The sequence below is a fragment of the Corvus brachyrhynchos genome, unplaced genomic scaffold (genome assembly GCF_000691975.1).
Source record: "Corvus brachyrhynchos isolate BGI_N302 unplaced genomic scaffold, ASM69197v1 scaffold424, whole genome shotgun sequence".
In the NCBI taxonomy this organism is placed as follows: domain Eukaryota; kingdom Metazoa; phylum Chordata; class Aves; order Passeriformes; family Corvidae; genus Corvus; species Corvus brachyrhynchos.
The window spans coordinates 564,812-581,181 of NW_008237953.1; the positions used below are offsets into that span (position 1 = coordinate 564,812).

The window sequence follows — 16,370 nt, forward strand, 5'->3', positions numbered from 1 at the left end:
CTACGTGACAGAGAAATGCAGCACAAACTACACTTGTATTTCATTAGTTCCTGCTCTTTCCTATGTGATATATTAGTGGTATACCTTATTGTTTACTGTAGACATAAATTGAAGGGAAAAATAACACATTTTGTACCTTTCTATTTCTCATATGCTGCATAAAAGTATGGCTTATTCATTATGGAACATGTTCGTAAGTTTCAGTACTAAGAAATACTTTAAGACTTTTTGTTGAGTTGACAGGAGAAAGAAAACTAATTAAATTAGTGGACATATTCAATTGCTTCTGTATAGTTAATAGTGAAGAGAATAAGAATTGATTGATTATTTTTTTCTTGTTGGGGTATTAAAGAAGGCCTTGATTACAATGCTTACACACACTGATAATTTTATTGTTTTTATTATATTGAATTAATTTTTTCTTTAAGCAGTACTTTGCTTCCCATAAGACATTGTAAAATATTATATTGTGTTGGCAAGGTTGGAAACATATGACATTAATTTCCTCCCTCTGAGAAGAGAAAAAAGTAAAAATCACCTTCTGTTTCAAAAATAAAATGCATAGGATTAAACAGTGACCTTGTTTAAGAACATAATTGCATTGAACTTTTGTGTGGTGTTTCAGTGCTTTCAGGCCCTCACTCATATATTCTCACTGCCAGTGCAGCTACCCTGACAACAGAGCAGCTGGTCTAAGATGAGACCAGGGTAATGCAAAGTCTGACTGTCCTTTCTGTGGTCCCTTTCTCTTTAAAACAGCCATAGGAGCAGTCTTGGATTTCCCATCTTTACCAAAGCTTACATTAAAAACCATACTCCTAACAAAAAAAAAAAAAAAAAAAAAAGAAAAAGAAGTTCATCCTTCAGATTGAATTCTCTAGCAAGGATAAGCTTTCTTTTTGGTGTGAGCTGTGTCCTGGTTTCAGCTAAGATAGAGTTAGTTTTCTTCTTCATAACTGGGAGTTAGTTTTCTTCTTAGTAACTGGTACACTGCTGTGTTTCGGATGTAGTATGAGAATAATGTTGATAACACACTTGTTTGGATTGTTGCTAAGTAGTTGTTATGCTAAGTCAAGGACTTTCCAGTGTCTCATTCTCTGCTAGTTAGGGGCTGCACAAAGAGCTGGCAGGTAGCATAGCCACGACAGCTGACCTGAACATGATACTCCATACCATAGAACATTATTCTCAGTATAGAAACTGGTGGACTTGGCAAGGAGCGAGTAATTGTTTCTCAGGAATGGACTAGGAATTGGTCAGCAGGTTGTGAGCACTTGTATTGGGTATAATTTATATAATTTATTTCTCTTGGGTTTTCTTTTTCTCTCTCTCATTGTTGTTGTTGTTGTTATTATTATTATTATTATTATTATTTACTTTGTTTCTCTTATGAAACTGTTCTTAATGCAGAAATGTTATATTTATTTTCTGATTCTCCTGCCCATCCTGCCGGGGGCTGGGGAGTAAGTGCCTGTGTGGTACTTGGTTGCCATCTGGGGTTTAACCATGACAGTGGAGAGATGGATGTTTGCTGTTTCCGTTATGTTTCATATTCACATTATGTTTCCCTTATGTGGAAAAGACCAGTGAAAGGATTTGGGATGAAACTTATTCAAACCTTATTTCTGTCCCAGTGTGGACAACATGTCAACATCCCCCTGCCGCACTTTTGTTTTGGTTTTCTTTGGTGCAGAAGATAAGTGTTGAGTTCACTAGTAGAAAAGCAAATGATGCATGGTAAATTCTCTCTGTAAGAAGGAAAGAGGGCCACGTTATGTCCTCTGAGGTAGCTAATTTGAGCTCCCATATCTTTTGTCAGTAGCATACGTTAAGACTAATTTCTTACGTTGACTTGTCTTTTCCATAAAAGCAATACATTCTCCCTGTTTTTCTGCCTGTGGTTAATTGTTGTAGATACACTTCCATCCAAAAGAGTGGAGCTTCACCACTTTTCCTGATTTTTTTCCAGTAATGATGTCCAAATTCATTATCTTATCCTCCTGTACCACCTGAAGATGGGGAATTTGAGATAAAATACACAGAAGTAAAAGTTCCCAGGTGCACCTGCAGCTTGCACAAAGGATTTTTGTTTTCTTCTTTTAAATTGCTAATTGCATATTGTGCTTTGCACAGCTGTGTATCTTCACACACTCAGATTGCTTTCCAGTTAGTTCTACTTGTAGAGGTCCTGGGAAAAAAGAAGGAAATACATTAGACTTTGTCTTCTGAATATGAGTGATCAGTATTATACCCACTGAAACAAATGAAAAAGTTCGTGTGCATTCTCATGATTCAGGCCTTATAGAATGAACGAAGCTGATAGAATAATGGTCAAAGTAATAAGAATATTAGTAACAAAATGCTAAATTCAGTTAAAAAAAAATCCTCTTTTTTTTATGAGGTGTGAAGAGACCACTGGCATTTAGGTCCTAAATGTCAGCTCACATGTTATTTCTTAAGTGCTTTTCAGTGCTCTCAAATGTTGGACCAAAAATATGAGAAGACTTCACTGGCTTTTAGCTTTAAAGTATAGATTAAATTGTATTTCTATTAAATAATACAAATAATATTTCGATGTGTAACTACATTTCATTATTTTATGGAGTTCTGCATTAACTAAATTCAGGTATCATACTCAGAGATTAAAATTTTACTATTGCCAGGTAGGTCCACTGAAATCAAAGCAAGTACATACTGTGCCACAGTAAGAAAGTATTTTGAAAGTACTATGATCCCAAATGATAATTCCCAAAAGACGTTTACAAGGGATACTTTCCTGAAATGAGGCTGCGTTCTAGCATTTAAGATTCTAGATATTTACTTTTGCCAGAAGTCAGAGTGAATTGCTAAGTAGGGTTGAAATTAGTAGAGTTTCTCTGCAAATACACTCATGTAACAGAGTTTGGAATCTGGCCTTTTCAGGCTGCTTTTTTTTTTTTAAACAAACCCCAGTTTTTCTCAAAGACGTTATAATTTGCTAATGTCTTCGAGATTTTGCAGTTCCTTTATATGCAGTGTTACTATGTAAAATGACCTGATAATATGCAGTGAAATGTAGTATGTATTATTCAAAGACAAACTTCCAGTTAACCTCTAGGGAACTGTTTTTGCCTTAGGGCAAGGTAATTTAGTTCATGCAGCATCATTAAACAGTAACTTGTAAGATATTTTTTGAATGAAGATTTTCTTAGGAAAATCTCACAAATAAATTAAAAGCTTCAACTGTGCATTAATGGTGAGGTCTTGTAAAGATTTGTTTACAGGGCAGATATTTAAGCAACTGGCCAGTGAAATCTGATTCTGGACAACCAACTAGTGAGAATACTGGCCTTCTGAGGTACTGGTATCAGATAAATTTTTGGTTTTGTGGGACTGTGAAAGTATGGCAGTTTAAAGAACACACATAAACCAGCAACTGAATATAAAAGAAAAAGAAATAGGACAGTGTTTGGTAGACTTATTTTCATTTTACTTCATGCTCTTGATCCCATCAGACAAGGCCATTCGAAATCTCCCATAGAATATGAAACACAATGTTACAAAATGTGTCCACTGTGCTGAGATTTTCTATATGTTTATGAAAGTGCATATTATGGAAAGAAGTTTGTATTTATAGCACTGTTTTATGTTTAATCTTCTAGAGCATGGTTGGGGGGAACAATAAAAGATTGTTCAAAATCCTGAATGTTGTCAGATGAACTTGATGTGATATGACAATTTTCCACATTGAGATTTCTTTTCTACTTGTTTTCTTTTCTCTCTTTTTTTTTTTAAGGGAATAAGAATGAAAATTTACAGTTAGATTTTTTTTTGAAGGGTTGCAACGTGTTTGTCATTTGTGTGAAAAGCAGGTAAGATAAATCTGAAGGCTAACAAATTAAGCATTCAAGTGAGGAAATGCCAGAGCTGTTTGCCCAGATTAGCTATCTAAATCTTTGTTGTGAAATGGCACAGCCTGCTCTGTCCACCCACAAACATGCAGCAAAAATTAAAGGTTGTTCAGCTACCTCTTCCAGTGAGTCTCTTCTCCAAAAATTTCTCCTCGAGATCTGACTAATTAAATGTGCATGTATTATTTTTTTGAGTTATATGCTTCCCAAATATTAAAAGTAAAAAGCAAAACAGCAAACTACACTCTGCAGGCAGACTGACTTTTTTCTCTGAAAGGTTACACTTTTGTCCAATAAAAAAGATTTGTCTCTATCTCTCTGCCAAACTTCAGTGTTATAACTCTATTTGTACCTGAACTAAGATTTTATTTGTTATGTTTATCTTTATTCTCCTACTAAATACCCAATGCAAAGCTTTTTCCAAGCAAGTCTAAAACTCAAGCTGGGAGTTCCTTGGCCCCAAACACAAATTATAGGCAAAAAGTTTGGTTTCAATCTGCAGCATTAATAAATACACTAAGTTATTTGACTTTATTTGTAAGCACTTGTGCAAACAGACTGTGTGTCTTAAGTAATGCACAGAAGTGCATTGTAAGATAAAAGCTGTTGTTTAGCCACAATCCTTTAAAACGGAGGGAAGAGCCTCGCAGTGATACTGAAATTGAATCAATCCAATTGAATTTGAAGCAAATGTTACTCATCCATCAGGAATATTATTCTGGGCTGAGCTCCAGTTTTACTGCAATGCTCTTCTAAAAATTCCATATGATTATTTAATGATCCTACATGGCTAGTGATTCTGATTTAAACATCACTCAGGAGTTCTCAGCTGGTGTCATCATGTAGTGTCCTGGTCAATTCTTCTGTCCTGGTTTAGAGGAAATAGTGCCATCTAACGAAACTTCCTTTCCGTACCTAAGAATCATAGCTTTTCCCCGAGAGCTGCTAAGCAGACATTGAGCAGAGGATAACTGCTGAAGGAAGAGCAATTCAAAGAAACCCAGTTACTCCTCATTAGCTTCAATGGCTCTGAAACCCCTACCAACGCACACTTCCTTTCCAAGCTGGTTGTTCCTTTGAAAGGTCCAATCACTGAACTTATTATACAGTAACTCTTTGCATCAGGTTGATTAGATGGAGAATTTTGTTGGAGAAAATAAATTTTCAAGCAGGGAACTCTCACATCCTTGAAAAGAAATATGTGTAATAATTAAAAAATTATATGCTGTGAATCTTTTTTCTGAATGTATACTCCAATAGTGAAGTAGCGTTTGGGAAATGATTCCTGAAGTGAAATTCAGGACTAATTAAAGTGGAAATACTTGAATCTTCTATTTCGCTGCTGATCCCATTTCATAACTATAGTGTATTGTCCTGAAAGCTTACTGGAAAATGGAAATGTGTTGGAAAATAGCTTGCCAGAGTAAAATTTCCTCTATACCACATACATCTGCCTTAGTGACACATGTGCTTTTGTGTTACAGATGTATAGGTATGAAATGTAACTTTTTTTTTGACAAACATAAGCAGCATGCAACAAGCCTTTTTTAAAATTAGTGGAACTATTTGTATGATTGAAGTGGAAATACTGGAGTAGTTAGCTGATTTAGAACCTTAGATCTCATCTGGCCCTTTGTCCAGGAAAAATATTTTTTTGTGTTCATATTCCCACATAAATTAGGCTTGACTTGACTATCTTCAACTTTCTTAATACTGAAAATGATTGCTGTTTCTTTAATCTGACTGAAACCATTTGATCAAGGTGTAGAGGAAGGCAAAAATATTTTATTGTTAAATAGTATTAAAAAGACATAAACTTCAGGAGAGCTGTGATTTTGTGACTCATTTGTCATCTGTGAAAATGTGTTTCTGGAACATCAGGAGTCTTTAAATTGTCAAGACCAGAAATTTAATTTCTCTAAAAGTGTATTAGTATTTAGAAGATTATTTTATTTTTGTAGAGATTTTTTTTCTCTTTTTGCCCCATTGGTTTAGAGGCATTTTCTTTTAGATATCTGTCCCAAAGTTTCATGTTGTAGCCTCCAGATATGACAAACCTGGTAGAAATTCTGTCTTATCTGAGGACTGTCACCAAATGAAGACTTAAAATTCTTTATTTTTGTAATGATCCCATAAAAAGTACCATCACCTCTTTTTTTTTTACAATGACAGAGCAGAATGACAACCATGTAGCCAAATAGATCCCTTTGGTTTGATCTCAACCGAACCTGCAAATTTACAGCTTTGTCATCTTTGCTTCGTGAGGCACACTGGCTTGATATAAGTCGCAATTCCAGACCAGTAAGGCTCACAGTGATTAATTTGGTTAACAAGTAACCCAAGAGTACAGGCAGGTGTTGTAAATTATTAGACCCTTTGCCCATGGGAAATATAATGTTTTTATTCTGAGACGTACTGTACAAAATTATGCACTTTTGTTGCTTCATTATTAATTCTCTTTCCATCTGTTCTAAATGTGCTTGTACTCAATACTTGCATTCTTTAAAAGCTTAACAGCGCATGTTTCCATTAACTTAATATATGAGTAAAGAAGAAATTTGACATAGGACTTCCGTATCAGTGTGCAATATACACGCTGAATTCCCTACCAGGTTTTATTTTTGACCCCTGTCTTTCTTCTGAGGTAAATGCTTCACTGACTGATTTGCTTAATAGCCATTTTTGTTACATGCATTATATTTTACCTGGCTAGCAATGACCTCCTGAGTTTTGTATTTTGTATATATTATCAGCAGACTGTCAGAGGGCAGTTTGTTTTTTTCAGCTTTACTGTAGCTCCCTTCTTCTATTTTTTACGTTTCTTGTTTTGACAGAGTAAAATTTTAGATCTGAGCCCTCAGCTGCAGTGTTCCTGGGGTCTACCTAAGAGAGCCAGCACTGATGCAGCTTACTTTTTATTGAATTAAAATTTTTGACCTCTTCTTTCTGTTTTTTAAATTTCTAACCTTAGAATTTATACTGTGAGGGATAAGTCAGTCATTTTTTGTGCTTGAGAGAAGAGCAATGAATACAAAAACTCCCCATTTTGTGGGCAAGTTTTTTCAGTGCAATAAATTATGCACGGAGTGAAATATTTATTGCTTTGGTAGAAAATGAAGGAATTCCATGGAAATGAGAGGGTAGTAATGTAGAGTTAAGCTTCACAGAAGGACAAAAAAGCTATAGGTGGAGGACTGGAGAATGTGAGAAAGAGCAGTATGGGAGTGGTAAGTAAAACTTGGAATATTTAAAAAAAATAATTCTAGGTATTTGATCCTATGGTCCTTCTGGCTCCTGACTCTTAATTGTTCAGATAATTTTGTTTTCTTCCTTGAGATTCATTTAGCACCCTTCCCATACCACTTCATTTCCCATCAATACAGAGCTTTTATAATTATTTAGCTATGCTCACTGATAGACAAGTTTTGGAACAAAATGTGAGTAGGTGGTTTGGGACTGGTTTTTTTCCTTATAGTATATGAAGATATTGTTTTGTAGCTTTTCCTAGTGATCTCTTGCCATTAAAATCTCCACACTCTGCTGTGTTGGCAGTTTCTAGGGTCCAAATGACGGATTGAATAGTTAAGATCAACATTGAAAATTGGATTGGCTCATGTGTCAAAGCATCTGAAAGTGTTTGAACTATCATGTCTGCTGATATGGAAAACTCTGTCATCTGAGCTCTTCTAGACTGCAGCTGGTGGGGATACCTTTAGTAGGGCTGCTTAGTGAAATCAGGTGTTTGGATATCTCTCCCTCTGTAATAGAAAATTTAGAAATATTAGCTACAGCTTGTTGAGATATCAGAGTATGGGCTAAGAAGCTGTATCTCTTTTAACCTATTTTGTTGTCTTTGTCATATCAAGTAAATTCAGAAAATTATTGTGAAGATATTGTGCATAGTTGGTGGACTCTTCCTTGACTGTGCTAGCACCTTTAGTCCACTCTAGGGACTTGCCGGGCTGAATGCTTTTCTGTCTGTCCAGTCTTTTTTTTCTTGACTCATTTACATATCACAGCTTGCTGTGGTATGAAATATTCCAGGTGCAGTAGACACTGACAGAAACTGGGAGAGTTATTTCAAATATATTTTAGTATTCTCACACCTCCTCTATTGATACTTTTAATACCAAATATTCTTCCAGATGTCTACTTGTGAAGTGCATTCTGATCTCTCTAATGAAAACTGAAGCCAAGAATGAGTAATATTTCTGCAGCTATCAATAACTTTTTTAACTATTTCTTTATTTCTCCTTTCACATTTTGAGAAATTATGGTTCCCGTCATCTTTCTCAGGCTTCTGTCTTCTGATATGCTACAAATCCTTTTCCTGCTAATTTTCATACCTGTAGTAGCTTCATTTCCTTTTTCTGTGTTAATCACAGCTTATATTTCCTTCTAACTTTTTTCATTTGAAGATAAATATAATTTTATCTTTTAAAAATATTTTTGATATTTTTTAAATAAGGAAGAAATAGATTCTTACTGTCACCATTAGAATGTACTTAGTCTGAGTTTTTGGTGTCTTCAGGTAGTCTGTTAACACTTTATCCAGTGAGCTACCTTTTAAACAACCTGTCTGTTAATTCACCCTCTGAAATATTTGTAGAAGGTGCTTTTCTGTACTTTCCCTTTATAAAGATGTCACTTGAGAATACATTGCAGTCATTACAGAAGGGGCTTTCTGCAGTTCTCTTGTGCTCCATGTGTAGTGTGCTGCTCCTTGAAACTGTCGTCTGGTGGTCCCTCAGGCTTGCTCCTCTAATAAACGGTTATATGTATTTTCCAAAAGTGTACAAAGTGCCTGCAGTGTGTCCCTGTGCTCTGTATTTGTCTTTGCCATTGCTGCGCTCTCTGCCTTCAAGCCTCTCTAACATCCCCTGAGATTTCTGTGACACAATGTATACAACTGTCTCAGTAAAACCTTCCTATCTAGGCATGCAGTTTTGCTCTCTAAAGACTTATTTTGATAGCATGAAGTCAGTGCTGCTGTATTTCCATAAGAGTATTCTGCACTGCAGTTTCATTCCTTGTTACGAGTGTCCAAAAATTATTTATTTCAACAAGATTTTGGGACGTACTTCTTGTACCTAAGTTTGTAACTGGTTTCTTGTATGTGACTTAAAACCAGACATTCTGTTTTTAATTCTGATGAATTTGGGGGTCTTTTATGATGGGGCCATGGCACTGGTGAATAGGGGCAAAGCAATTGACATCATCTACCTGGACTTATACAGTGTTCAGTGCTGTCTTGCATGACATCTTTGACTCTGAATAGGGGGTCATGGATTTTGACGGATGGACTCAGTGACTGGCGTCCCTCAGGAGTCAGTGTTAGAGCTGACACTGCTCAGCATCTTTTCTTTGGTGACATGAACAGTGGGATTGAGGGCACCCTCAGCAAGTTCACTGACAACACCAAGCTGTGTGATGCAGACACGCTGGAGGGAAGGGATGTCGGCCAGAGGGACCTTGACAGGCTTGAGAGGTGGGTTTATGCAAAACTCATGAAGTTCAACAAAGTGAAGTGCAAGGTCCTACACCTGGGTCGAGGCAATCTCAGGCATACTTACAGGCTGGGAATAGAATTGATTGAGAGCGGGCCTGAGGAGAAGGACTTGCAGGTGATACTTGACAATAAATTAAACATGAACCAGCAATGTGTGTTCACAGCCCAGAAAGCAACTGTGTCCTGGGCTGCATCAATAGCAGGTCAAGGGAGGTGATTCTACCCCTCTACTCTGCTCTTGTGAGACCCCACATCCAGCTCTGGTGCCCCCAAAATAAAAACAACATGGAATTGTTGGAGAAAGTCCAGAGGAGACCACAAAGTTTATAGGAGGACTGGATAATCTCCCTTACGAAGACCAGCTGAGAAAGTTTGGGTTGTTCAGCCTGGAGAAGAGAAAGTTGCTTGGAGATCTCATAGCAAGCTTCCATTATCTGAAGGGGGGCTACAGGGAAGCCAGAGAGAATCTCTTCATCAAGAACTGTAGTGCCAAGACACGGGAGAATGGCTTCAAACTGAAAGAGAGTAGGTTTATATTAGATATTAGGAAGAAATTCTTTACTGTGAGGGTAATGAGGCAGTGAAACAAGTTCCTCAGAGAAGCTGTGGATGCCGCATCCCTGGAAGTGTTCAAGCCTCCTTTGTGGCTGATGTGGAACTTGAGCAACCTGGTCTAGCGGAAGGTGTCCCTGTCTGTGGTGGTGGGGCTGGAACTAGATGATCTTCAATGTCCTTTCGAACCCAAATAATTCCATGATTCTATGATTCTGTTTCATGTGATCTTTTTTTTCCATCTTAACATTGTAGAGAAAAATCCCATGAGTAAGTCGTAATACATGTAAAGGTTTTGTTGCTTTCTATTTGAACTTTATAAACTTTCATGTAATTCTCTTTCTAGGACATGATGTATTTACTTTCTCTAGGGGTACTTTATTCTGAACTTTTTGTCCTTCTTCAACTGTCAATTTTCTTCAATCCTTTAGACTAAGATATCTATTAGAGGATGAGGATGACATAAATGAGTCTCATGTACCACAGGATCTAGAATCCAAAGTGTGAAGTCAGATTTATCATACAAGAGGCTTTGCAGAGTCTTATTTTGGTGTAAGGAAGGCTTGCTTCTGTTAATTAACCAGTTCTTTAATTGAGTAAGAGGAAATAAATCTCTCCTAACTAGAAGCATGAGCTTTTGACAATGCTTAATTATGTCAAATTGAATTTGCGCCTGAAGATACAAGAGAAAAAGTTTGCCTTGAAGGTGATACAGAAGTTACAGTGAAATTGAATCTGAAATCAGTTGTCATGTAATAACTTTGAAGTTATTGGTGTAAAAATTAAAATAAATCATTATACTTGAACAAGAAAGGGCAAGGGAAAAAGGCACTTCTCACTTATTTTTCCCCAAGGAAAATATTTTCATGTATCACCAGGTACTTGATTTTGTTTATGCATATAACTTGTTCTGTGAGAATATATTTTCTCTTATCAAATTGAAGAGCATAATTTTTGCTCTTTTCCACAGCAATTTGCTCAGTCTCCACTTTTCTATTATTCTCTGGGAGTCACTGTACTGTAGTCAGTGAATGAAATCCTGATCATTTGAAATCTATATGTATGTCTAGAAAATCTTAGCGTAACTCCAGGAAATGCACCTTTTTAAAACAGAGATATAAAAAATAGCCAATACCTTAGATGAATAATTATATTTTGTGAAGTACTTGTGCAAACACAGATTAAGTTTTAGAACTTACCTGCCACATTTTTTCAGCTGATTCACATAAACTTTTTTGGCACTATTTCAGAATAAAACAGGAATGGAATTTGATACTAGAGTGCCGTAAGAAAGGTATTCCTCAATCAAAATACCTCAAGAATGGCTTTGTAGACATCAATGAGAAGGATCTGGACACTTATGGAAAGACTCCTCAGCTCAAGAAGAGTCGTGCTTTGCCAGATGGAGCAAATAAGGAACAAAACAAGTTTATTTTTCAGCTTTCTGGAGAGCAGTGGACGGTAAATATAATGGAAAATATGTTTCTGTTGGTGAAGAGTTCGGGTGTCTTAGACTTTATCTTTTAATCACTGCTTTTTTTTTAATGGGAAATGCATATTAAGTTGATGCTTTTTCACAGTGTTAGAAGTGACTAAAGCATTTTCTACCTCAGCCTGAACTAGTGGTTTTGTTTTCAGGTATGTGTATTTTAAATTCTCTGCTGATACATGTAATTTATCCCTCTCAAAAATTTTGGTATGAGCAATAATGTTGCAATAAGATTATCTTATGCTAAAATTCTCAGATGGGTGAAGAGAGATGAAAATAATGTCTGTTGTCTTATTGCTGTCTTCGACTAATCAGAGATCTGTGTTCTTGCTCTAATGGTCTGATAACACTTTCTCAAGCTCTACTCAGTTTGAAACTAATATTAGCATCAATCCACAATGGTCTTATTGAAAAAAAAGCACATTTGACTTGCAGATATGTTTGATGTGAAATACCAGTTTGCAGGTAAGATGTGAGTTAGTGCTGGCTTGAAATTGAGCTAGTGGTGGGTTAGACCTGTTCTGAAGCTTTCTGGAGTTGTAAAAGCTTTGATTGATATGTATTCAGAGAAACACTACATTATTTATGATGTGAAATCAAAATTTTGATTTTTCTGTAGCATTTTCATTTAAAAAAAGTCAAAATGTTAATTGATAAAAAAAGCTAGAATTATTTTTTGATTGACCTGAAGTGTAACATTACCTAGATTTGATTTTGAATCTGATGGTGTTTTCTTTTTCAGTTTTCATTTTTTTCTTGCTTTAATTTCTTTCTGAATAAACCTAGAATAGTGAAAATTTCTGGACTATAGAAAACCCTGGTTCCCATTCAGCTCTACTAAGGATACTCTTTCTTCAACTGATACCAATCATTGATGTGATAGGACTGGTTGCTGGAGAGTTATCACATCTCTTCATTCAAGAACTTGGGATTTTGAAAGTGATGTTTAAGATGTGTAGTCAAATACTGCATTCTTTTGGGTATTATAAACCTTAGCTTAGTGGTCCCTTAGGAAAAAAAAAAGAGAGAGATTACAGCTCCTTAGACACTGATATAGTAGCAACTGCAAATATCCTCAGTGCATCAGGGAAGAGTTGCGTAATTAAACTTTTCTTTTGCTTATTCTCTTTTGCCAAACCATTAAAATTTTTCTTTGTCACCATAAGCTAGGCTTTACATTAGGAGGCAAAATCAAACACACATTTTGTTGTTTTCCAGAGTATGTAATTTTAATTTGACATTCTGAAAAATCCCATTTAAGAGAAATTGGTGTACTGTTATGTACACTATGCCACCTTGAGCAGTACATTCCTAACCACCATGGGCTTTGATATCTCCTTATCAGATGCTCAGTGTGGCCACATCAAACAGACATCAAGTCTCATGGTCCAGCTCTAGCCTAGCTAAAGTGGGTGTCCTGTTTCAACAACGAACTGTGACAGAGTTCAGATGTCTGCAGAAAAAGATACAATCAAAGATTATTTATTTAAAGATCAGTGCTCCTTTAAAATCAAAAAGAAATGTCACTTTCTAACAGCTGAAAATTATTTTAAAATTGCGAAAACTCACTTGACAAAGTTCTGAAAGAAGTGTATATCCACTTACTGCAAAAATTTTGTAAAGTTTTTATGTTATACAAATCATACCACTCATTATGTTTTTTTAAAATCTGAACTGGTGCTTCTGAACCAAAGACAGAATCAGATATTATACTGTTTCCCCCCATTACTTTCTCACAAAAAGAAAGTAATTCACATTTAAACAAAATGAATTTTCAGACTATAAAACCAATGCTGCACAGTCTAGCAATCTGCACATTAAAAAAATCTGTGGGCATATGACAGTTTCCTCAGAGAAGCCTGTATGTTATGTAGCTGGGAGCTGTGTTGTCTATTGTGGTTCAGTTTTTTTGATGTGTTTTGCACACAAATACATCTATGAGTTGAAAGTTTCAGTGATTAAGCACTCAGGGACTTGGAGAAGTCAGAGCTGGGATTACCTGTGCAGATTTACGGGCACATAACCAGCTGGATTTGCTGTTGACTTGGCACTTACCATTGGCAGCAGCAAACAGCACAGTCCTGTAAAGTATCAATTTGGGGACGAGCAGTTGAATCTTCTATCTTCCTTTTACCTGGTAAGTATTTCTATTATGTTTCCCCTTTCCTCTCATCAATGAAGCAGTAATATATCCTCTAGACAGTTGATCGCTAAATCTGAGTAGGTTGCTGGTGTGTCTTAGAGGTTTCATTTTGAGAACAAGGCTTGCTTCTGGGCTATACCAGTTCTTTTTATGTCTTCTGGGAAGCTAAGTTTCACAGAGGAGTAATCCCCAGCACAAGGATATGGCTTTACCACATCCTTCTCATAGGCCTCAATGTCAGAGTGCCCAGGATGTCTAGATGGTAAAAATGTAGTCTTGTTAGAAGGAAGCTGCTGCTTTGTCCTCGATATCCACAGAGCATCTGGCTTACTGATTCTGCGTTGTTGAGTAGGAGGTTTAAAATGGATGGAATCATAGAAGTATTTAGGCTGGAGAAGACCTTTAAGTTCACTGAGAAACCCATTAACCTAGCAGTTGAGGGATGTAGTCAATGTCTTTGGTCATGCTTCAGCAGAAGCACCATGAGGCTGGCTGGCACCTAGGGAACATGGTCTCTCCTTATCTTTGAGGATACCTTGCACAGCCAGAGTACTTGTGGATAGGCAACAATATTCCCCCAGCCACAAGAGTTTGGGATAGTTTGGAAAAATATTTTGAAACTTATCTGGATCATGCATTTTGAAAATAATGTCAGACCTTCTTCTGAGAACCCTACTAAAGGTGAAAATCAGAGCAGATCACACATTTTGAGTTCCTAATAGGAATTCCTTCCTTTGAGACCTCGTGGCACTTTTTTCCCACCTCTCAAATATCATGGATATAATAATGTATTTTCATTAGGTGGGGACCCACTGTTCCTTGTGCTTGCAAAGTAATTATTTTAACACATCTGAGAAAAAATAAAGGTCTTTAACAGCAACAAAATAGTGAGGGGAAAAAAGGGTAATAATTATGTAATAAATAGTCTTTAACACTTTTTGGTACAGTTTTACTTCTAGTGTTCATGATTATAGGCCTCCTTAAAGGCATGTATTTCTGTGAAGAAGATGAATAAAGTGAGTGAGTTATAGATTAAAAGCCAAGGAATTATGACACAGTGTTAAAGAAGACAAGGAACCAGCTCAGTTTGGGCTTTTTAACAAAGCTAGAGTGACAGTGAGATCAGTGAAAAGAGACTGGAAACAAGAAGAATCAAGTACAAATCAAGTTTTCTTAGAAGTAGGAATAACAATGTTAAACATGATACAGCTAGCACTAGGCATGTCTTGCAAGGGGTAAGTACATAAATGAATATTATTTTGATGCCGGGAAAACAGAAGGAGAAAATGCTAGATTGCAACAGCAAATGACACACTACAATGTTTTGTGTAGCTCACGCAAAAGCAAAAAGCTCCCACAACAAATACTAGGTTGAACAAATAGGCACAAAGTAGTAGCTAAAGAGACTAGGGCTTAATTTTACAGTATATGAATTCTGAAAAAAATTGTATTCTCTTTATGTAGATCCATATTTCCTTGTGGATCAACAGCACTGGAAGTAGAACTAGTACAAAGCCTCTGTGCTTGAAGAACAAGTGCTCAGCAAGTCCCTCTGAATCTGAAAGACATTCTGTAACTTGGGTTCCGGTTTAGCCATGCCTGTCCATGTAGTTACCTTCAGCCTGTGGACAGTGGTTGATAACTACATTGATGAGATAGTCTTACCTTTGTCTGTCACAGCTCCATCTGGCTGGCATTCTTTGACAACATCCTTAAGGTTCAGGGGTCCTTGTCTCCCTTTTACATACCAGGCAAATATTTTAGGCTGGACATTAGGAAGAACTTCTTCACAAAAGGAGTAATTGGTCTTTGGAATGGGCTGCCCGGGGAGCTGGTGGAGTCATGGTCCCTGGAGGTGTCTAAGAAAAGAGTGGATGTGGCACTTAGTGCCATGGGCTGACAAGGTGGTGTTGGGTCGTAGGTTGGACCCGATGATCTCAAAGGTCTTTTCCAAGGTAGTTAATTCTGTGATGCTGTGATTCTGTGACTCTAGTGTCTACTTCCCATGGGTGTACATTTCTGCCAGCTGGGAACAGTAATGAATTAATATTTAAAGTTAGGAAAGAAAAGGGCATACAATAAAAAATGGGCTGGTCTTATAATAATAGAATCTCAATCTGATATTGTGAATGAAATCAGACAGGTTTTCTCTTCTTTTTCTCTTTTAATAAAAAAGGGGCAGAATACAGTCGTATTGCCCCAGCAGTGAGTCTCCTAAATCTTCCTGTGTTTGCAAAACACTTGGGACTTTGACAACATGAGTATGGTGTGTTGTGCCACAAGTAATTTCAGGTTCCCAAGGTATGTTTCAGAAGAAGAAAATTATTTATTTGAGAGTTTTTCAGACAAACACACTGTGAAAAAGATATGTATAAATATGTATATAATATTATGGACCTTTGAATTGGATGCCTAGGAAAGAACAATGCATAGTTGATAAAACACTTAATTGAGAACCTCTGTACACATAAACATGTATCTACTCAATTAAATTTGTTCTTCAGAGAAACAGCACCATTAGAACTAGAAACTGAGGCAAAATAATGCCATGAATATTCATATGAATTTTTAAATTAAATCACTTTAACTCTGTTTCTCTCCTCTGAGTATTTATTTTCTGCTGTTAATTAATGAATGTTTATTCTCTAGTGAATCAGTGAATTAAATGTTTTTCACAGAATATTCAGGATAAACAAATTTTTTAATGTTGTGATATCAATACTGGCAGAGGAAAATTGATGATGCTCCTCAAATACAGAGTAGGACTGTTCTCGGCCATCCTGCTTT

General features: G+C 36.4%; 1 protein-coding gene across 2 annotated transcripts in view; it reads left to right on the forward strand.

The window, feature by feature from the left end:
- Nucleotides 1-16,370, forward strand: part of LRRC2 (leucine rich repeat containing 2) — a 77,760-nt gene that overhangs the window by 12,053 nt on the left and 49,337 nt on the right. For both annotated transcript variants that reach the window (XM_008632934.2, XM_017733350.1), the window contains exon 3: nucleotides 11,202-11,412. In XM_008632934.2, coding sequence (XP_008631156.1) covers nucleotides 11,202-11,412 — 211 coding nt within the window. The remainder of the gene's footprint in view (nucleotides 1-11,201; nucleotides 11,413-16,370) is intronic.